The 23,640-nt window shown below is 44.1% G+C and overlaps 1 protein-coding gene across 1 annotated transcript in view; it reads left to right on the top strand.

The window, feature by feature from the left end:
* The window catches only part of wnt2bb (wingless-type MMTV integration site family, member 2Bb), a 92,167-nt gene that overhangs the window by 24,793 nt on the left and 43,734 nt on the right, over positions 1 to 23,640 (top strand). The window contains exon 3 of the mRNA XM_078546438.1: positions 14,937 to 15,214. Within this exon, the coding sequence (XP_078402564.1) occupies positions 14,937 to 15,214 (278 nt within the window). The remainder of the gene's footprint in view (positions 1 to 14,936; positions 15,215 to 23,640) is intronic.

The raw sequence follows: 23,640 nt of genomic DNA on the forward strand, positions 1-23,640 counted from the left end.
TCACTTTACAGGGGCTCACGAGCAGGTTTCTACCTACCAGACCAGCCATATGTGGGTGGCTTTTCAACAGCTGAAGGGCTAGGGCTTGCTTGGGGAAGGGGGAGAAGTGGCCTCAGGCAAGGGAAGAGGCTGCAGGACGAGGGCTGTACTGGGGAAGGAGGGTATCCCAGAGTGTGTGTGGGGTACATGTTGATCTGTGCAAGTGGCCATAAGATAGTGAGGGCTGAGGAGGCCAGATGGACATGTGAGGGTGTGTGTGTGAGGGAGCGAGTGGTGATGTCCCTTGAGCTGGCAGTGAGCGAGATGCCAGTGAATGTGTGATGGGCTTGAGTGTGTGAGTTTAGAGTAAAGAGATGGTTGCCTTACCCTGGCTGCACGAATTAGATCATTCATCCTCTATCTCCATTGGATGACCAACCTCATCTGAGCGGCATTGGCACTGAGCACCGCTGCCTTCACCTACCAAGCCGGAGTGGTAATGTAGCTGCCCCTCCTGCGGTCAGAGCGGGGGTAGAGGACGTCACAGTGGGGCCTCCACGGTGTCCAAAAGGCACTCGCAGTCTTCAATCTTCTTGCCCTTCGGGGGCCATGTCTTCTTTGCTGCACTGAGCGGGGCTGGACTTTAAATGTGGTGCCTGGCGTGATGAGGCGGCGAGGTGACGGCGTGGTGGGCAAATGAGAGCCCGCTCGCAATGGAAAAGGCCGGTATCCCGGGAATGTATAAATAATGCAGCGGGTTTGGGATGATGTGGCGTGAAAAACTGCTATTGCAGCTGGCGGGTAAAATGGTGTTTTTCTGCCGGTTATCGCACTTAGTGCAAATCTGGGATGATTCCACCCATAGTTAAGGTCACCATTACTGAGACTACCATGTTAAAAACCCATCTGGTTCTCTAATGTCCTTTTAAGGAAGGAAATGTGCCGTCCTTACCTAGTCTGGTCTACATGTAACTCCAGAACCACATTGACTCTGAAATGGCCTCTCATTTCAAGACCAGTTATGGATGGGCATGATCTTACCAGTGGTGCCCATATCCCATGAAAGAATAAAGAAAAAAATGCCCGTGGTGGTGTAGTGGAATTGTCACTGGGCTAGTTATCCAGAAACCCAGGGTAATCCTCTGGGGAGCCAGGTTCGAATCCCACCACAGCAGATGGTGGAATTTGAGTTCAATAAAAATCTGGATTAATAAGTCTGATGATGACCATGAAACCATTGTCAATTACTGTAAAAACCCACCTGCTTCACTAATTTCCTTTAAGAAATCCACAGTAATGTGGTTGATTCTTAAATGCCCTTTGAAATGGCCTAGCAAGCCATGAAACAAGCATCAAACCACTGAAAAGTCAATAAAAAGGAATGAACCTGGCATCGACCTACGCACCGAAAATGATGACAGCAAACCCAGCCCTGTCGACCCTGCAAAGTCCTCCTTACTAACATCTGGGAGCTTGTGTCAAAATTGGGAGAGCTGTTTCACAGACAAGACAAGCAACAGCCTGACATAGTCATCCTCTTTATCCCACATACCACCATCACCGGACAGGCCCAGCAGAGGTGGCGGCACAGTGGCATACAGTCAGGAGGGAGTTGCCCTGGGAGTCCTCACCGCCCCCATGGGCAAGGAAACAACTTGCTGATTACCACATGCCAACCCCCTCTCCCCACCTCTCAGATGATGGATTAGTAGTTGGAGGAAGCACTGAGAGTGCAGAATGTACTCTGGGTGGGGAACTTCAATGTCCATCACCAAAGAGTGGCTCGGTAGCACCACTACTGACCGAGCTGGCTGAGTCCTAAAGGACATAGCTGCTAGACTGGGTCTGCAGCAGGTGGTGAGGGAACCAACAAGAGGGAGAAACATACTTGATCTCATCCTCACCAACCTGCCTGCCACAAATACATCTGCCCATGACAGTATCGGTAGGAGTGACCACCGCACAGTCTTTTTGGAGACGATGTCCCATCTTCACATTGAGGATACCCTCCATCGTGTTGTGTGGCACTACCACCGTGATAAGTGGGATAGATTTCTAACGGATCTAGCATCTCAAGACTGGGCACCCATGAGGTGCTGTGGGCCATCAGCAGCAGCAGAATTTTACTCAACCACAATCTGTAACCTCATGGCCCAGCATATCCCTCACTCTACCATTACCATCAACCCTGGTTCCATGACAGTGCAGGAGGGCATGCCAGGAGCAGAACAAGGCATACCTAAAAATGGGGTGTCAACCTGATGAAGCTATAACACAGGACTACTTGCGTGCCAAACAGCATAAGCAGCAAGTGATAGAGCTAAATGATTCCATAACAAATGGATTAGATCTAAGCTCTGCAGTCCTGTCACATCCAGTCATGAATGGTGGTGGATAATTAAACTCACTGGAGGAGGAGGCTCCACAAATATCCCCATCCTCAATGATGGAGTAGCCCAGCACATCAGTCCAAAAGATAAGACTGAAGCATTCGCAACAATCTTTAGCCAGAAATGTCGAGTGGATGATCCAACTCGGCCTCCTCCGGAGGTCCCCAGCATCACAGATGCCAGTCTTCAGCCAATTCAATTCACTCTATGTGAAATCAAGAAACAGCTGAAGACACTGGATACTGCAAAAGCTATGGGCCATGACAATATTCCACCAATAGTACTGAAGACTTGTGCTCCAGAACCTGCTGTGCCCCGAGCCAAGCTGTTTCAGTACAGCTACAACACTGGCATCTACCCAGCAATGTGGAAAATTGCCCAGGTATGTCCTGTACACAAAAAGCAGGACAAATCCAACCTGGCCCATTACCACCCCATCAGTCTACTCTCCATCATCAGTAAAGTAATGGAAGGGATCATCAACAATGCTATCAAGCGGCACTTGCTTAGCAATAACCTACCCACCGACACCCAGTTTGGGTTCCGCCAGGGCCATTCAGTTCCTGACCTCATTACAGCCTTTGTTCAAACATGGACAAAAGAGCTGAACTCCAGAGGTGAGGTGAGAGTGACTGCCCTTGACATCAAGGCCGCATTTGACAGAGTGTGGTATCAAGGAGCCCTAGCAAAACTGGAGTCAATGGGAATCAGGGGGAAAACTCTCCACTGGTTGGAGTCATACCCAGCACAAAGGAAGATGGTTGTGGTTGTTGGAGGTCAGTCATCTCAGCTCCGGGACATCACTGCAAGAGTTCCTCAGGGTAGTGTCCTCGGCCCAGCCATCTTCAGCTGCTTCATCAATGACTTTCCTTCCATCATAAGGTCAGAAGTGGGGATGTTCGCTGATGATTGCACAATGTTCAGCACCATTCGCGACTCCTCAGCTACTGAAGCAGTTCATGTCCAAATGCAGCAACACCTGGACAATATCCAGGCTTGGGCTGACAAGTGGCAAGTAACATTCATGCCACACAAGTGCCAGGCAATGACCATCTGCACCAAGAGAAAATTTAACCATCACTGCTTGACATTCAATGGCATTACCATCGCTGAATCCCCCACTATCAATATCCTGGGGACTATCATTGCTCAGAAACTGAACTGGACTAGCCATATAAATATTGTGTCTACAACAGCAGGTCAGAGGCTAGGAATCCTGCGGTGAGTAACTCACTTCCTGACTCCTCAAAGCCTGTCCACCAACTACAAGATACAAGTCAAGAGTGTGATGGAATACTCCCCACTTGCCTGGATGAGTACAGCTCCCACAACACTCAAGAAGCTTGACACTGTCCAGGACAAAGCAGCCGGCTTGATTGGCACCCCATTCACAAACATTCACTCCCTCCACCACCAATGCACAGTAGCAGCAGTGTGTACCATGTACAAGGAACTCACCAAGGCTCCCACGACAACTACCGTCTAGAAGGGCAAGGGCAGCAGATAGGTGGGAACATCACCACCTGGAAGTTCCCCTCCAAGCCACTCACCATCCTGACTTGGAAATATATCGCCGTTCCTTCACTGTCACTGGGTCAAATTCCTGGAACTCCCTCCCTAACAGCACTGCAGGTGTACCTATACTGCATAAACTGCAGCGGTTCAAGAAGGCAGCTCACCACTACCTTCTCAAGTGCAATAAGGGATGGGCAATAGCCAGTGACTCCCACACCCTATAAATGAATAAAAAATATATTAAGTTCTCTTCCAGCTCATCCTCCCATTTATGACGTGTTTCTACTGTAGCCAAGCGGCTGAGTTCTGTGTGGATGCCACAGGTTGTGACCTGGTTCCTAGAATGCACGCTGCTGCCCAGCTCCTGCAATTAAAAACAAGTCACAAGCACGCGGATTCCCTGGCTAGAATTGCTTGGCTGTGCTTTTCAGGTGTGGCAAAACTGAGCCAACAGCCTGAAGAGTATCAAAAGCCCCGACGACCTGTTGGGCGCTGTGTCTTGGCCAGCACACCACTTCCTGGGAACTGTTTCTTCAAAGAATTAAAGGGACGGCTCACAAAACATAAGCAGAGTTTTCAGAATAAAACGGAGTAGATGGAGGTACCCTCACTGGACTACTGACCCAGAGGCACGGTCTAAGCGCTGGGGATACGGGTTCAAATCCCACCACGGCACGATTCATAAATCTGGAATTAAAAGCTAGACTCAGTAATGGTGACTGAAACGATCATCGATTGTTGTAAAAACCCACCTGGTTCACTAATACCCTTTAGGGAAGAAAGTTTGCCATTCTTGTAGTCTTGCCTATACCTGACTCCAGACCCACAGCAATGTGGTTGATGCTTAACTGCTCTCTGACATGGTCCAGCAAGACGTTCAATTCAAGGGCAATTAGGGATGGGCAACAAATGCTGGCCTTGCCAGGGACGCCCATGTCCCATGAAAGAATAAATTTTTAAGCAAGTGGAGATCTTCATTCGGGATCTGGGAAGTGGGGATAATCTCCTGTAGTGTTTATTCAATCTGCCCTCACACACAGCCTGCTGAGAAAAGTCTTCTTTACCCAGAGTGAATGTGGAACTCACTATCACACAAAGTAGTTGAGGCGAATAGCATTGATACCTTTAAGAGGAAGCTAGATAAACAGGGGAGGGAGGAAGATATATGATCTGTTGATAGGGTGAGATGAAGAGGGTTGAGAGGAGACTGATGTGGAGCATAAATGCTCTGAAGAAGAGTCATACAGACTCGAAACGTTAACTCTGTTTTTATCTCCACAGATGCTGTTAGACCTGCTGAGCTTTTTCCAACATTTTCTGCTTTTGTTTCAGATTTCCAGCATCTGCAGTATTTTGCTTTTACATAAATGCTAGCAAGAGCCAGCTGGGCCAAATGGCCTGTTTCTGTCCTGTACATTCTCTGTAATATTGTATTATTCTGTAGTATTTTTCAAGGCTCTCAGAGATGGTGAGTAGGGAATAGTCTGCAAGCATTTAATCTATCAAACTATCAGCCACCCACAATCAGAGATTAAATGACCATTTTATTTAAGGTAAAAGGAACAAAACCCAGGAGGGATTGAGATCTCACGTTGCAGTAAATAAGGCTCCTTTCACAGGAGAAAACATGCACATGACAGCAGCAAGCCTGAGCAGGGCATCCCATCCGCTGTGGCCCCAGCTCTACCACAGATACCTGACGATCCTTCCCATCCAAAGGACAGGTTCTCAGTCATTTTTGCCACAACTTGAATTAACTGCGGCACTTTTCTCTGAGTCAGAAGGTTTGGGGTTCAAGTCTCACTCCAGGAGACTTCAGAAATCTACAACTACACTTCTAGCGCAGTGCTGGGGGAATGCTGCACTGTTGGTGGCATCTATTCTTAATGAGAAGTTAAACTGAGGCCCCATCAGGTGGATGTAAAAGATCCCATGGGTATTATTTTGAAGAAGTGTAGAAGGGGTTCTACCCACTGCATTGGTCAATATTTATCCCCTAATCAGCTTCACTAAAATAGATTATTTGATCATTATTCCACTGGTCATTGTGGGATCTTGCTGTGTGCAAATTGGCTGCCATGTTTCCTTCGTTACAACTGTGACTACATTTCAAAGTATTTAATTAGCTGCAAAGCACTCTGGGAGGTCCTGAGGTAGTGAATGACATTATAGAAATTAAAGCATTTTTGATTTTTCTTTTAATAATTAACACATTAGCAATGTCACATTGGTATTAAGTGGAATGCACACACATTCACAAACACTCACACACACACATTCACAAAGACTCATACACTCACACACACTCACAATCACACATACTCTCATGCACACAGACACATTCACACACACACATTCACACATACTTACAGTCACTCACGCTCATACACATATACTGATATGCACACATAGACACACATTCACACACACTCACATACACACAATCGCACACATTCACACACACAGTGTCACTCACTCATATTCACACAAACACACACATGCACACGCACACACTCACAAGCACTCATACATAAACTCACTCACTCTTATGCACATACACACTGATATGAACACACACAGACACACATTCACACACACACACATACACATGCTCAGACACAAGCAGTCACATGCTCTCATGCTCACACACACACACTCTCATACACACACGCACTCACACTCTCACATATACATGAACTCTCAGACATACACTCACTCACACACACACAAACACACACTGATGCACATGCACAGACACACATTCACAAACACACAATCACAAACACACACTCACAAACACACACACTCACAGACACACATTCACACACACAAACAGTTACACACTCACACCCACACAAACACACACACACTCACTAACATTCACACATACACTCACTCTCATGCACATGCACACACTGATAGGCACACACACAGACACACACATGCACTCGCACACGCATACACATATCACACACACACAAACACATTCATGCATAGACACACACTCACTCACGTACACACAAACACACATACTGATACACACACACACACATAGTTGCCATTGGTTTTGGCTATGGACATGCTCAAGGAAAAACACCATAAATGTTCGTCAGCATTGTTTTGATCAATATTTGTGTATAATCACTGCTTAAACAGCTCTGAGCAGAGAGAGAGAGAGAGCGAGAGAGGGAGCACGTGTTTTATGAGGGGTCAGGCAGCGGGCTGCTCTCCTAAACTAGCTAAAGTTAGAGCATGTCTTTATGCCAAGTTGTGTAAACAGTAATAAGAGATGTAAATATTTCCACAGGCAAACTGGTGAAAAGTCAAACAGAAATAATTCAGGGAGTAACTGGTTGCATCTATTTGCACAGCCCCAGTCAGTAACCGTAAAGGTAAAAGCTTTCCTGCTCCTCCAGGGCGGTGCACATAACCCGTTGTCCACTCGACAGGGCTATCGTGCTCTGAAACTATGAGTTGCTACCGAAATGTGACATAATGCAGTTTCAGGGTGATCTAATCGAGGTGTTTAAAATGAGAAAGCAATTTGATTGAGCAGATAGAGAGAAAAGCATTTCTGTTGGAGGAGCCCAAATCAACATGGCATAATCTGAAAATTAGGGCTGGCCACACAGGATTGAATTCGGGAAACACTTTTTCATACAAAGGGTACTGAAATTAGACCACACTGCCTCAAAAAGCTGTGGATGTTGGAGGTTAGTTGGACTTTTCAAGACTGCCATTGATCGATAGTTGTTCGGGAAGCGTATCAATGGATAAGGAACAAAGGCAGGTGATGTTTTGCAATTCTCTTCCTTGTTTTCAAAGACCCCTGTAGCATCACCCCTCCTTATCGCCACCAGCCCTACAACTCTCCGAGGTCCCTACGCACCTCCAATTATGCCCTCCTACTCATCCACTAGTGGTCACTGTGCTTTGAGATGCCTGGGCCCTAAGTTCTGGAATTTCTTCACTACCCCTATCTACCTCGCCACTTCCCCTTCCTCCTTTAAGATGCTCCTTAAATCTCCCTTTTTACTGGCCTAATGAGGAGGATTTTTCCACAGGCTCCTGAACCCTGACATTGGGGACCAACTGGGGATCCTGAACTTGCTTTTGTCGGGAGCCAGAACCGGGGGAGCTAATTTCCCAAAGACAGTCTCCTATTTGGCCCCCTCCACATTTGCCATCCTATTAAGGTCGACAGGTGGTCTGCCAATGCTGCCAGTCCAATCACAGGGCTGGTAGCTCAAGAGCCTTGACAGCCCCATCGAGGGCTTGAAGCATCTTGGGACAATTTAATACTTTAAAGGTGCTTTATAAATGCTGTATATAAATGCTATATAATTGTTGTTATGCAATTGAAGCATTACCGCCTCTCCTTTGTATTCTAGCCCCCTTGAGATGATGGCCAACATTTCATTCACCTTTTTGATTGCATTTTGTACCCGTCCACTAGCTTAGATAGAAACTGTGGTGTGCTGAAATGCACAAATGCTAGGATATCCCTGCAGAGTTCAAATGTGGAGCGCTGCAATCACAACTTCAAGATTGGCAGGTTAACAAGCCAAATGGCTTAACGTTCAGGGCTGCATGAATATGGATTCCAGAATTTTAAATCTCTGTTGGTAATGATAACAACCACTTAGGCTATTCTGAGGAAGGTCTGAGAATACAAGGGCACCTCAACTTAGGGGTACCATTGAACGCATACATTTAAACGAAAGATTCATTGGGACCTGTTCCGACACAGCTCTCTGCTATTTTCGGGACCCCATCCCCTTCAAGCCCAACACCCCAGGGCCAGAAGATTCAGCCCAATGGCTCCGTGTTAAATTTCACATTCAACAGACTATAACACAATTAATCAAATGTCAGTTTTAGGGAAATTCCTGGAAATGGCAATTAGCGACAGATTGACCGAACACATGGAGAGAACAGGTATCAGCAGTTCAAAGAGAAACTGCATGGACTTGTGAAGAATCATGTCTGATTAATCTGGTTGAGACTTTCGAGGAGGTCACGAGGATGATGGACAGGGGAGAATCTATTGGTAAAAACAAAAAGCTGCGGATGCTGGAAATCCAAAACAAAAACAGAATTACCTGGAAAAACTCAGCAGGTCTGGCAGCATCAGCGGAGAAGAAAAAAGTTGACGTTTCGAGTCCTCATTCTGTTGAAGGGTCATGAGGACTCGAAACGTCAACTTTTTTCTTCTCCACCGATGCTGCCAGACCTGCTGAGTTTTTCCAGGTAATTCTGTTTTTGTTGAGAATCTATTGGTGTTGGCTATATGGACTTCCAAATGGAATTTGATAAGGTTCTGCACCAAGAGATTATTAGAGAAAATAGAAGTACCCAGAGTTGGGAATAACCTTGTGAAACTGGTCATCATTGTGTTGGGAGAGTCTCCAATTGGTGGAACACATGGGATCTGTACTGGGGCCTCAGCTCTTCACCATATTTCTCAATAACTAGGATGCAGGAATAGAAAGTTGTACACCCAAGTTTTGCGGATAACACTAAGTTCAGCAGCGCAATAACTTAATAATTCAGAGCAGAAAGTTACAAAGGGACATGATAGGCTTACATGGTAAATGGAGTTCAATGTGGGGGAAGTGTGAGGTCATCTACTGTGGATCCACAAAGGATGATCTCAAGCATTTGCTAAATGGTGAGGAAACCAGGGAGGTGGGGAAGCAAAGCGACCGAGGGTAATGCTCTGAGGGCCTGGGTTCAAAGCCCACCATGGCAGATGGTGAAATTTGAATTCAATGTAAAAAACCTGGAATTAAAAGTCTGATGATGACCACAAAAACATTGCCGATTGTCGTAAATACTTATCTGGATCATTAATGCCCTTTAGTGAAGGAAATCCTTACCTGGTCTGGCCTACATATGACTCCAGACCCACAGCAATGTGGTTGACTCTTAAAATAAAAATGCCCCTGATCAAGGGTAATTAGGGATGGGCAATAAATGCTGGCCTAGCCAGCGACACCCACATCCCATGAATGAATAAAAAAAATACAAACAACTATAAACTAGTGGACAGGCACAAAATGCAATGAAAAAGATGAATGAAATGTTGGCCATTATTGCAATGGGGCTAGAATACAACGGGGAAAGCAGTCATGTTCAATTGTATAACAAGGACTACTTGCATTTACATAGCACCTTTTTATTAAATTTTCCCAAGACATTTCACAGGAGCATTATCAAACAAAATTTGACAATGAGCCACGTTAGGAGGTATTAGGACAGATGATGAAAAGCTTGGTCAAAAGAGCGTCTTAAAAGAGGAAGGTAAGGAAGAGAGGCAAAACGTGTTAAGGAGGAAATTTTAGAGCTTAAGGCCAAGGCCTAACTGAAGGCACAATGACCAATGATGGAGCAATTAAAATTGGGGATGCTCAAGAGACCAGAATTGGAGGAGCGCAGATATCTCAGAGAGTTGTAGGTTTGGAGGGGGTAACAGAGATAGGGATGGATGATGGGTATGACGAGTGTTGGGTATGGACACATGCGGGCCTGGCAATGACTCAATTCAGGTTTACAGCTTTTGCACAGAATCACAGGATTATTACAACACAGAAAGAGGCCATTCAGCCCATCATGCCTGCACCAGCTCTCCATAGGAACAATTGACCTCATGCCACTCCCTTGCCTTCCCCCCACAACCTTGCACGTTCTTCCTTTTCAGATAACTATCTAATTCACTTTTGAATACCTCAATTGAACGTACCTCCACCATACTCTCAGCAGTGCATTGCAGACCCTAAGTTTTTCTTTTCTCTTAATGTTCCAAGAGTTGCCAGGCACCATTGGTACCTCACCCAATCAGATTATTCTTCACGTGTCAGTGAAGGCAGTGACTGACAACAGGTTGATGGGCTGTGGGAGGCATCATTGCCAACCCAAGAACTCACTCAACACTCATCACATGTGCGTCACATCTGAGGTAATTGCCTAGTCACTGGGGTAAATTCAAATCTAACCTGTAGAAATAAATGATGAGTGTAATTCTAACTTGCATAAGTGAATGGGTTTTGAGTGGGTTAAAATTCGGTCTAATTAATATTACAGTGAGTAGGTTTTCTTAATTCATTCTTGGGGCTTGAGCATTGCTGGCAAGGTCAGCATTTATCACTCATCCCTAATTGCCCTTGAACTGCTGGTGAGCCATGTAAAACAGAGAGGTTTGCTAGGCCATTTCAGAGGGCAGTTAAGAGTTAACCGAATTGCTGTGGGTCTGGATTCACATGTAGGCCAGACCAGGTAATATCGGCAGATTTCCTTCCCTGAAGGGCATCAGTGAACCAGCTGGGTATTTACAACAAACCGGTAGGTTCATGATCATCATTTACTGAGACTAACTTTTTAATTCCATTAATTAATTAAAATTACCTCAGCTGCCATGGCTGGGCTTGAACTCACATCTCCAGAACCTATTGTCTGGGTCTCTGGATTAGTAGTCCAGTAGTGGGGAGATGGTGGCATAGTGGTATAACACTGGATTAGTAATCCAGTAGGCCCTAGCCTAATGCTCTGGAGACATGGGTTCAAATCCCACCACAGTTTGTAGAGCTTAAATTCAATTAATAATCTGGAATATAAAGCTAGTTTCAGTGATGGTAACCATGACAATCATCATTGATTGTTGCCAAAATCCATCTGGTTCACTAATGTCCTTTAGGTAAGGAAATCTGCCATCCTTACCTGGTCTAGCCTACATACAACTCCAGACCCACAGCAATGTGCCTGACTCTTAGCTGCCCTTGGTTCAAGGCAACAAGTGCTGGCCTTGCTAGTGACACCCACATTCCACAAAAGAATAACTTACAGAAAATACTAATGTGCCCATGGTCAAGATATGGAACAGGCCCCATGGGGAGGGTGGTGACAGTGGAAAGAGTCTGTATTAATTAATTCCAATGCAAATTAGATTGATTTCTTTCAGAAAATGATTAATAGAGGATAGGAGCTATATGATGGATGTGAGAGTACAGGAAGAGGGTAGTAGCATGTGGGAGAGATACAGAGTAGATAGGGATAAAACTGTTCCCACTGGTAGAAGGATCAAGAATGAGAGAGCATTGATTTAAGGTCTTTGGCAAAAGAAGCAATGGAGACATGAGGACAAATTTTTTCACGCAACGAGTGGTTAAGATCTGGAATGCACTGCCTGAAGGTGCAGTGGAGGCAGGCTCAATCAAGGCATTCGAGAAGGAATCGGATTATTGTCTGAAAAGGAAAAGGGGTTGCGGGAGAAGGAGGGGAAATGCAACCAGGTGAATCACTCATTCGGAGAGCCAGCACAGACATGACAGGCTGAATGGCCTCCTTCTGTGCTTTAACAATTTTGTGATTCTGTGACTTTGGGCCTACGGCTGCCAAAGCTCTTCCCCACTGGGGATTTTCCTCACCTCATGTCAGGCTCTGTTGTAGACTCATTGATAGAGATTGATCACTGCCTCCTTGCTTTGTCCCACACTTGCGCAGTGATGCCCTTCAAGCTATATATAACCCAACTGACTCTCTCTAATGGAGAGAGATGCCTATGGCCCTTTGTGGACTATGGCCAATTACCAAATTACCTAATTACCATTGGCAGCCATGCCTTCAGTTGCCTGGGCTCTAAGTTCTGGAATTCCCACCTTAAAACTCTCTGCTTCTGTATCTCTTCTCCTCCTTTAAAATATTCCTTAAAACCTATCCCTCTGGCTCACCTGTTCAAATAAACCACATGCGATTTGGTGTCAGATTTTGCTCTATAGTGCTCCTCTTCACAGGATCGTTTTATTACATTAAAGGCGCTATAAATGCAAGTTGTTTTTTTGTTGTTGTATCAGGATTGCAGGATAACCCCTCGGTCTCTGACTATTAGAGTAAAGGAGAATGGAAGAGGACAGCTTTGAAGATTAGTTAACTGACCTACAGAACTATGGACAAAGTGTATGTTGACAATAGGACAGGATCAGAGCAAATTGGAGGAATAGAGCATAGAAAGATGGCGCAGATGAGACAGATACAACCTGAGACTGTTAGCACAGAGCAGCGGTGGACGGGATGTGTTGTGAAATCAGGACGTGACATAACGTGTCCGCTGGTGAGTGAGGGACTCCCACGGATTTACTGCTGTTTACGCTTCCTTGTTAGCAGTTAGTTGCCCTCAATAAATTATGTGCATGCAACTTGACACCTTTCACAAGGAAAGAAATAGTAAAAGACTGCATGTGGGAAAAATGGAATGGAATTAAATTTCCCTTTTGCATCAGTGTTTGTGTCAGTTAAAAATATAGATACTGTTAAATGTTTCTATTTAAGGCTTTGCCTGTGGTTCCAATCTGTTCACAGACCTACGTTTCCTCCTAGTTAAACAACACCTCGACTTTAAAATTCTCATCTTATTTTCAAATCCCCCCCATGGCCTTGCCCTTCCCTATCTCTGGAATCTGCTCCAGCCCCACCACTCTTCAAAATCTCTGCACTTCAGCAATTCAGGCTTCCTGAGCATCCCCGACTTTGATAATCCCACCATTGAAAGCTGTGCATTCAGCTGCTGGGGTTCTGAGCTCTGGAATTCCCTCCCTAAATTCTCAGCCTCTTGCTCTTCTCCCCTCCTTTAAGACCTCCTTAAAATCCACCCCTTTGACCAAGCGTTTGGTCACCTGTCCTCCTTATGTGTCTGTGTGTCAAATTTTGTCTGGTAACACACCTGTGAAGAACCTTGGGAGGTTTTACTATGTTAAAGGCGCCATATAAATGCAAATTGCCATCGTTGTTAAATGCTAAAGGCTATCTCACTGTTTCTAAGCAGAAAGATCTTAACAATGCAAAGCAAGCAGACCTGAGTTATACTGCTGCCTCCTAATCACACTGCCCAGGGATAATGATGATCTGTGTGTTCGAAGCCCTTGTGCACCATCTTCAGAACAATGGTTAATTTTTCATGGCTTCAGAGCACAAATAATATCACTGGATGTTTAACAAAATATCACAAGTCATTGAGTCCCTTTACAACATTCCAAACAAACACATTCCCTCCAACCCACTCACTATATTGTGCAATACAGCTGTGGTTGTTGTGAGGGTAAAACGGCATTCATTTTACTTCTGTTTCTGTCACATAACTGAGCTATCAAAGTGTTGATTTCCTTAATCCAGGCCAAAGCAGTACATTTGACTAGTAGCTCGTCCACTGCGCTAAACATTCACTCCTTCCATCATCGATGCATCATGGCTGCAGTGTGTTTACTATCTACCAATGCACTGCAGCAACTTGTCAAGGCTCCTTCCCAAAGTTTAGGACCTCTAGCACCTAAAAGGACAAGGGCAGCAGACGCATGGGAACACCACCAACACCTGCAGGTTCTACCCAGGTCACACACACAATCCCAGCTTGGACATATATCGCCATCCCTTCACCTTCGCTGTGCCAAAGTCCTGCAGCTACCTATCTAACAGAATTGTGGGAGCATCTTAGGAATAAATATTAGGAATAGGAGGAGGACATTCATCCCCTCGAGCCTGTTCCGCCATTCAATTAGATCATAGGTGATCTTCATCTCCACACCATTTACCTTTGTTTCAAGTCCCCTGATTCTATCAATATCAGTTTTGAAAGCTCGAGTTGTTCCCCACACACACAACCTTTTGGGAAAAAGGCTTTCAGTTTTCCAGCACTCTTCATGTGAAAAGGTGATTTGGGAACAATTCTAATTTTAAGGTTAAGTCCCCTGGTCCTTCATTTCGCCCTCTAGAGGAAATAGATTCTCCGTATCTATCCTCTCAGATCCTTCTAATGTTTCAAACACCTCGATCAGATCATCTTAGGGACTGCAGCAGTTCATCAAAAAAGCCCACCACTATTTCAAGGGGACTGTGCATAGGCAATAAATATCAGCCTTGCCAAGTGATGCCATATCTGTGACTGAATAAGATAAAGGAAACTGGAATTGATCATTCCTCGCTCGTGTTCTAAAGGGGGAAGAATAATGCCCGCTTACCCTGTTTCTAAACACGTCTCCCCCTATTTCCTCCTGCTCCCCTCAGGTAGCCGAGAGGCTGCTTTTGTCTATGCGATTTCCTCCGCTGGGGTTGTGTACGCTATCACACGAGCCTGCAGCCAGGGAGACCTGAACAGCTGCAGTTGTGACCCGCGCAAGAGGGGCAAAGCCCGGGACCCGAGAGGGGAGTTCGACTGGGGAGGCTGCAGCGACAACATCAACTATGGAATCAAGTTCTCTAAAGCCTTTGTGGACGCCAAGGAGAAGAAGGAGAAGGATGCCAGGGCACTGATGAACCTCCACAACAACCGATGCGGCAGAACGGTGAGTAGATGATAGATAGACCTTTCCAATGAAACGTTGCATGACTATCAGACCCTTCTTGCCAGAAGTTTGCATTCAGAATTAGCCGCACATGGTCTCCAAATTTTGCAGCTAAAATCCACCTACAAAACAGAACTGGTGCTCAGCCAACCAGTCCAGAGTTCAACGAGGCTTTAGAAATAAGATGTAAACTGAGCAGCAAAAGCCGGTTTTCTTTTTTAAATGATACCTTTCTTTTCCATTAATTTCAATGTTTTGTAATATAAATGTGTAATATAAATGTGGAAAAGCAATTCTTGAAGTAATGAGATCAATAATTGATGGAACACACCCTCTATATTAAGTAAATGCATTTATTATTCAGGAAAAGTCATTAACAACCAATGTAAAGGTATCAATTATACCTTATGAGTTGTTGATATCAAATTCTGAATTATTGATGTGACGGTATTAATTATTCAGGATAAAATATTAACTTGATATAAAGGTATTAATTATTGAAATTATTAGTCATTGTGAAGAAATCATTAGTAATTGATTTCAAAGTGTGGATTAGCGATGGAAAAACAATTATTGGAATGACAACATAGTTGATTGAAGCAACAAATTATTCATAAACGCACTTATTAAGAAAAAATATGAACGATTGAAATAAAGCTATTAATTACTGAGACTAATTCATCACTTGTGGATATGAAGGCATTCATTATTGACATTATCACATTAATTATTGAGGGACTGTTAATAACTATTGATTTTAAGGCCAGGATCTTTGCGTAGATGGAGAGGCTTTCCGTCTTAGTGAAAATGACAGCGGAGGCCTGAATCTGGAAGTTCCACCCCCGATCCCGGCATCCGCCATTTTCTCAGAGGGGGAATGGGGGCGGGTTTTAATGTGCAAATCCGTATTTCACGGAGGCAGCTGGTGATGTTAAGGTGCAGCTGCCTCGGCCGGATCTGATTTTGGATGTTGGGACGTCCAAAACAACCAAAACATTACATGGCTGAAGCATTTGCAACAATCTTCAGCCAGAAGTGCCGAGTGGATGATCCACCTCAGCCTCTTCCTGAGGTCCCCAGCACCACAGATGTCAGTCCTCACACCATACAATTCACTCCACATGATATCAAGAAACAGTTGGAGGCACTGGATACTGCAAAGGCTATGGGCCTTGACAATATCCTGGCAATAGTACTGAAGATTTGTGCTCCAGAACTTGCCGCGCCCCTAGCCAAACTGTTCTACTACAGCTACAACACTGGCATCTACCCAGTGATGTGGAAAATTGCCCAGGTATGTCCTGTCCACAAAAAGCAGAAAAAATCTAATTTGGCCAGTTACCACCCTGTCAGTCTACTCTCGATCATCAGCAACGTGATGGAAGGGGTCATCGATAGTGTTATCAAGCTGCATTTACTCAGCAATAACCCTGCTCACCGATGTTTAGTTTGAGTTCCGCAAGGGCTACTCAGCTCCTGACCTTATTACAGCCTTGGTCCAAACATGAACAAAAGAGCTGACCTCAGGAGATGGTGTGAGAGTGACTGCCCTTGACACCAGGGCAGCATTTGACTGAGTATGTCATCAAGGAGCCCTAGCAAAACTGCAGTCAGTGGGAATCAGGGGAAAGCACTACACTGGTTGGAGTCATACCTAGTACAAAGGAAGATGGTTGGAGGTCAATCAGTCCCAGGACATCACTGCAGGAGTTCCTCAGGGCAGTGTCCTCAGCCCAACCATCTTCAGCTGCTTCATTTATGAACTTCCTTCTTTCATAAGGTCAGGAATTTGGATGTTCATTGATGATTATACAATGTTCAGCACCATTCGCGACTCCTCAGATACTGAAGCAGTCCATGTCCATGTGCAGCAAGACCTGGTCAAAATACAGGCAAGTAACCACCGTGCCACACACATGCCAGACCATGATCATCTCCAACAAGAGAGAATCTAACCATCTCCCTTTGGCATTCAATGCCATTACCATTGCTGAATCCCCCAATATCAACATCCTAGAGGTTACCATTGACCTGGGCCAGCCATATAAATACTGTGGCTACAAGAGCAGGTCAGGGACTGAGAATCCTGTGGACAGTAACTCACTTCCTGACTCCCCAAAGCCTGTTCACCATCTACAAGGCACAAGTCAAGAATGTGATGGAATGCTCTCCACTTGCCTGGATGAGTGCAGCTTTTATAACACTCAAGAAGCTTGATACCATCCACGACAAAACAGCCCGCTTGATAGGCACCACATCCACCACCTTAAACATCCACTCTGTCTACCACCAAGGCAGAGTGGCAGCAATGTGTATCAGCTACAAGATGCACTGCAGCAACTTTCCAAGGTTCCTTCGACAGCACCTTCCAAACCCACAGCTTCTACCACCTAGAAGAGCAAGGGCAACAGATGCATGGAAGCACCACCAAGTGCAAGTTCCCTTCCAAGTCACACACCATCCTGACTTGAAACTATATCATCGTTCCTTCACTGTCGCTGGGTCAAAATCCTGAAGCTCCCTTCCTTACAGCACTGTGGGTGTACCTACACCACATGGACTGCAATAATTGAAGAAGACTACTCACCATACCACCTTCTCAAGGGAAATTATTGATGGGCAATAAATGCTGGCCTAGCCAGCAATGCCCACACCCCATGAGCAAATAAAAAGAAAGAGCTTGTGTACTTTAGACCTGGCAGGAGAAGGGCTAAAGCTGCCAGAGTTCTTTGAAGAGGTAAGGTATCCCTTTGGATATGGCCTTTGGGAGCAGTAAGGTGCTGTTTGGGAGTTGTCAGGTGCCCTTTGGAATTGTTAAAATTATACATAAATGTGCATTAGATGTGTATAAACTCATTGGAACTGTCAAGAGAACTGTAATGCTTTCAACGATTTAAATGTCCTGTCCTTTAAATATTTGATTAAAAACTGTGCAGTTTTCAAAAAAGTGCTTGCTATTTCACTCTGTCTATTGACATAAGCCTGAGGCTATCATTACAGGATTACTGCTGCATGACTGATTTCACAACCTATCATTATCACAGTTTGACTGACAGCTCCAAATGGTTATAAATACTTTGAACTGGGACTATGAATACAAATGCTTGTTTTCATAAGAGATTACAGGATGTTAAATGTAGTGAATAAGCTTTTATCAACGAGAGTGATTTTTTAAAAAATAATTAATTCATCAGTAGGGACCTAAGAACCCTATTATTAAACTTATACTTAATATTAATAAATTTATTATTAAGAACTTAAGAATCTTAACATGATTCCTGAGATCTGCCCATTGTGGATACTGGCTGAGTTGGCATGGTAATTGTAAGGGCAAAAGGTGATTGGGGCATGGGTGGCATGAGTTGCCACTAAATTGGCATAGGGGCTATAAAGGGCCATGGGGGATGGAGAAGGGCATAGGTTAGCATGAAGGGTATGAGGGACCATGGGTTGGCATAGATGGGGCATGCAGAGTGTGTGTGGGGGGGGGGGTTAATGGGGTGTGAGGAGCGAGGGCTGAAGGGCTGTTTTTGTTTGATCCAATTTTTGATATCTTCGCCAAAGTGCTAGGGCACCGAGTCAGACCATCCGCCTAGCCCACTTTTACATGCGCAGCCTCAGAGCTATTTCCGGGGTCGCCCGTCACAACTCCCATTTTCACCCCCCTCCCCAGACCAAAAACGAAAGCTCTGGGGCAGTGTTTCCTGGGTCGAGTTTCTGGAGCTAGAAATTGTCCTGACTCTGCGCTCCCAAACTGGGAGCAAAAATTCAGACCTAAGGCTTGACATATTTAAAATTATAGTTATTGATATAAAGTTATTAGTTATTGATCTTAAAGGTGTTAGTTATTGACAAAAAGACATTAAAGTCTTCAACTGATTTTCAGCATCAACAAATATCACATCCCCTCTCTCTGCCCCATTTCATCTACCTGCATCTGGTTTTGACCCTGGTGAGAGACCCCTCACCTGACATGAAGATAGAATTGAACTAGAATGATACCAGGGCATGGAGGGTAAAATTACATAGAAACATAGAAAATAGGAGCAGGAGTAGGCCATTCAGTGCTTCGAGCCTGCTCCACCATTCAATATAATCATGGCTGATCCTTTATCTCAACGCCATACTCCTGCTCTCTCCCCATACCGCTTGACACCTTTAGAGTCTAAAAATCTATTTCCTTCTTAAATATATTCATGACTTGGCCTCCGCAGCTTTCTGTGGTGGAGTTGACCACCTTCTGAGTGAAGAAGTTTCTCCCCATCTCAGTCCTAAATGGCCTACCCCAAATCCTGAGTCTGTGACCGTTTGTTCTTGAGGCCCCCCTAGCCAGAAGGAAACGTTATTGTTGCATCCAGCTCGTCCATCCCTTATATGTTTAAATGAGGTCCACTCTCATTCTTCTAAACTCCAGTGAATACAGGCCGAGTCGGCCGATTCTCTCCTCATGCGACAATCCTGACATCCCAGGAATCAGTCTGATGAACCTTCGCTGCACACCCTCTATGGCAAGTATATCCTTTCCTAGGTAAGGAGATCAAAACTGTACACAATACTCCAGGTGTGGTCTCACCAAGACCCTGTGCAGCTGCGGTAAGACATCCTTGCTCCTGTAGTCAAGTCCTCTCGCAATGAAGGCCAACATACCATTTGCCTTCTTAACTGCTTGCTGTACCTATATGCTTACTTTCAGTAATTGATGTACAAGGACACACAGATCCCTTTGTACATCAACGTTTCCCAATCTATCACCATTTAAATAATACTCTGCCATTCTGTTTTTCCTACCGAAGTAGATAACTTCACACGTATCCACGTTATACTGTATCTGCCATGTATTTACCCACTCACTCAACCTGTCTAACTCACCTTGAAGCCTCTTAACCCCCTCCTCACTATTCACATCCCCACCAAGTTTTGTGTCATCAGCAAACTTGGAAATATTACACACAAAAACAAAAAACAAAAAATGCTGGAAAAACTCAGCAGGTCTGACAGCATCTATGGAGAGAAAGAGAGTGGAAATATTTGGAAATATTACATTTGGTTCCCTCATCCAAATCACTGATGTATATTGTGAATAGCTGATCCCTATGGTACCCCACTAGTCACCGCCTGCTGCTCTGAAAAAGACCCATTTATTCCTACTCTCTGTTTCCTGTCTGCCAACCAATTTTCAATCCAAGCCAATATATTACCCCAATCCCATTACGCTAACCTCTAATGCGGGACTTTATCAAAAGCTTTCTGAAAATCCAAATACACCACATCCGCTGGTTCTCCCTTGTCTATTTTGCTACTAACGTTCTTAAAAATCTCCAGTAGGTATGTCAAACATGATTTCCCTTTCATAAATCCGTGTTGACTTTGCCTAATCCCACTGATATTTTCCAAGTGTCCTGTTATCACATCCTTTATAACAGACTCTAGCATTTTCCCTACTACTGATGTTAGGCTAACTGGTCTGTAATTTGCTGTTTTCTCCCTCCCTCCTTTTTTAAATAGTGGGGTTACATTTGCTACCCTCCAATCTACTGAGGCTGTTCCAGAATCTACAGAATTTTGGAAGATGACAACCAACGCATCCATTATTTCCATGGCCGCCTCCTTTAGTACCCTGGGATGTAAATTATCAGGCTTTGGGGATTTATTGGCTTTTAGTCCCATTAATTTCTCCAGCACTGTTGTTTTAATAATACTAATTTCCTTCAATTCCTCCTTGGTTCCCTAGTATTTCTGGGAAGTTATTTGTGTCCTCCTTCATGAAGACAGAACTAAAGTAGTTGTTTAATTGCTCTGCCATTTCCTTGTTCTCTATTACAAATTCTCCTGTTTCAGGCTGTAAGGGATCTACATTTGTCTTCACTAATCTTTTTCTTTTTACATACTTATAGAAACTTTTACAGTCCGTTTTTATGTTCTTTGCAAATTTACTCTCATAATCTATTTTTACCCTCTTAATCAATCTCTTGATCCTCCTTTGCTGAATTCTAAGCTGCTCCCAATCCTCAGGCTTGCTCCTTTTCCTAACAAATTTATGTGACTCCTCTTTGGATCTAATACTATCTTTAATTTATTTTGTTAGCTATGGTTGGGTCACTTTTCCTGTTGTGTTTTTGCACAAGAAAGGAATGTGTAAAACTGTTGCAATGTATACATTTGTTCCTTAAATATTAGCCATTGCCTATCCACCGTCATGCCTTTTAATGAAATTCCTCAATCTATCTTAGCCAACTCACATTTCATACCTTCATAGTTTCCTTTGTTAAGATTTAGGACTCTAATTTCAGATACAGTCCCTTTAGAGTTGTCTTTTTAACATTTGTACACATCTTTTTGTACTATGGCCCTATTTGCTGCTAGCCGTTTTCTCCTCTGCCTTCCACTTTTGCTTTCTAATTTTCTGTCTTTCTTTCCTATCGTTGTTTCCTCTCTTCTGTCTCCCCACTCAGGTTTCCGTTCCCCTGCCACTCTAGTTCAAACCCTCCCCCACGGTACGAGCGAATACCCCTGCGAGGATATTGGTCCCGGTCCTGCTGGGGTGTAACCCTTCCAACTTGTACAGGTCCCATCTTCCTCAGAATCGGCCCCAATGCATCAGGAATCTAAATCCCTCCCTCTTACATCATCTCTCCAGCCATTCATTCATCTGGTCTATTCTCCTATTCCTGATCTCGCTAGTCCATGGCACTGGGAGTAATCCTGAGATTAATTTTAATTTATTTCCTAGCTCCCAATATTCTGCTTTCAGGGCCTCATCCCTCTTTTTATCTATGTTGTTGGTACTGATATGGACCACAACCTCTTGCTGTTCACCGTCCCCCTTATGAGGACAGCTTACATAAACTTGGTTTTCATTCCCTTGAGCTTGCATAGTTGAGGAGTGATCTTATTGAGGTGTTTAACATGATAAAATATATTAGATATTGTAGTAAGAGAGAAACGATATTTTCCAGTTGAGGGAGGAGACCAGAACAATGGGGCATAACCTTAAAATTAGAGCTAGACCATTCAGGAAGGAAATCAGGAAGCACATCTTCATATGAAAGGTGGTGGAAATCTGGAACTCCCTGACCCAAAAGCCTGAGAGGATCGACTGGGGCTTTCAAGGCAGAGATTTTTGTTAGGTAAGAATAGCAAAGGATATGGAGCAAAGGTGAGTGAATAAAGTAGAGTTACGGATCAACCAAGATCTAATTGAAGGGCAGAGGTTTGAGGGGCTGAGTGGCCTAATCCCATTCATAATGTTCTTAAAATCCTCTATCTCAATTAAAACAATAGTTGGGTTCCAGGAAAGCTCTGGACTTAGGGCTATAGACTGCAACTGCCTTGTCCATGTTCCACAGAATTTAAATTAAGGGGTGATTTAATCCAAGTTTTCAAGATATTAAGGGGAACTGATAAGTTAGACCATGAGAAACTATTTCCACTGGTTGGAAAGTCAGGAATAGAGGACAAAGTCTAAAAGTACAGCTAGGCCTTTCAGGAGTGAAATTAGGAAAAACTTCTACACACAAAGGATGGTACAAGTTTGGAACTCTCTTCCACAAATGGCAGTTGATGGTGGATAATTTTAAATCTGAAGCTGATGTATTTTTCTTAGCCAAGAATGTTAAGGAGATGGGGCAAAGGTGGCATATGAGTTAGATCACAGATCAGCCATGGTTGTACTGAACGGTGGAATGGGTTTGTGGGACTGAATGTCTTCCGTCTGTCCTATTGTTGCTCTAGGCTGCTGTGAGACGCTCTGCCAATCCTCGTACATTTTGTTCAGGGACAAAAATAGCTTTTAACAAATTTTTTTTCAAAAATCTGTTGAATTCTGTATCAGGCAATGCGCCAGCAGAGTGAGATTGGTATCAGATGTATTGCAGACAACATCCACATGTTCGAAACATGCAAAGGAAACGCTAACCTCAAGGGGTTAATGATTTTTAAATCAATTTGCATCAGTTATCATAGTGAACATATTTCATCGTCAATTTTATAGTTTAAAGCATTGAAAAAAAAATCAAAAGAATCTCAAAGGAAATATAAAGAGATATTTCACTCATTGCGCTGTCCGTTTAGATATTTTTGGGCATCATATTCAGGTACTGACTCTTGCTAGTCCAATATGACTAATGGGCTTGGGAGGACCTCATTTCTGCTCTCTCCATTGTTCGTTGCTTGTTAAGAATCTGGATCTGCGTGAAGTAGGGAAGGATGGTTTAGAATCCAGCCTGTCTATCAATAGAAATTTGTCACCTTAGTAAATCGCAGTAAATTTTAAGCATGTTTCCTAATGTCATGAGAGGAGAGGGTTTGGTTTTCTGGGCTAAAAACAGAAAATGCTGGAAATACTCAGCAGCTGTGGCAGCCTATTTGGAGGGAGAAATAGAGTTAAGATTTCCACAGCTGCTGCCAGACCTGCTGAGTATTTCCAG

Source organism: Cetorhinus maximus, chromosome 8, assembly GCF_964194155.1.
Source record: "Cetorhinus maximus chromosome 8, sCetMax3.hap1.1, whole genome shotgun sequence".
Lineage (NCBI taxonomy): Eukaryota > Metazoa > Chordata > Chondrichthyes > Lamniformes > Cetorhinidae > Cetorhinus > Cetorhinus maximus.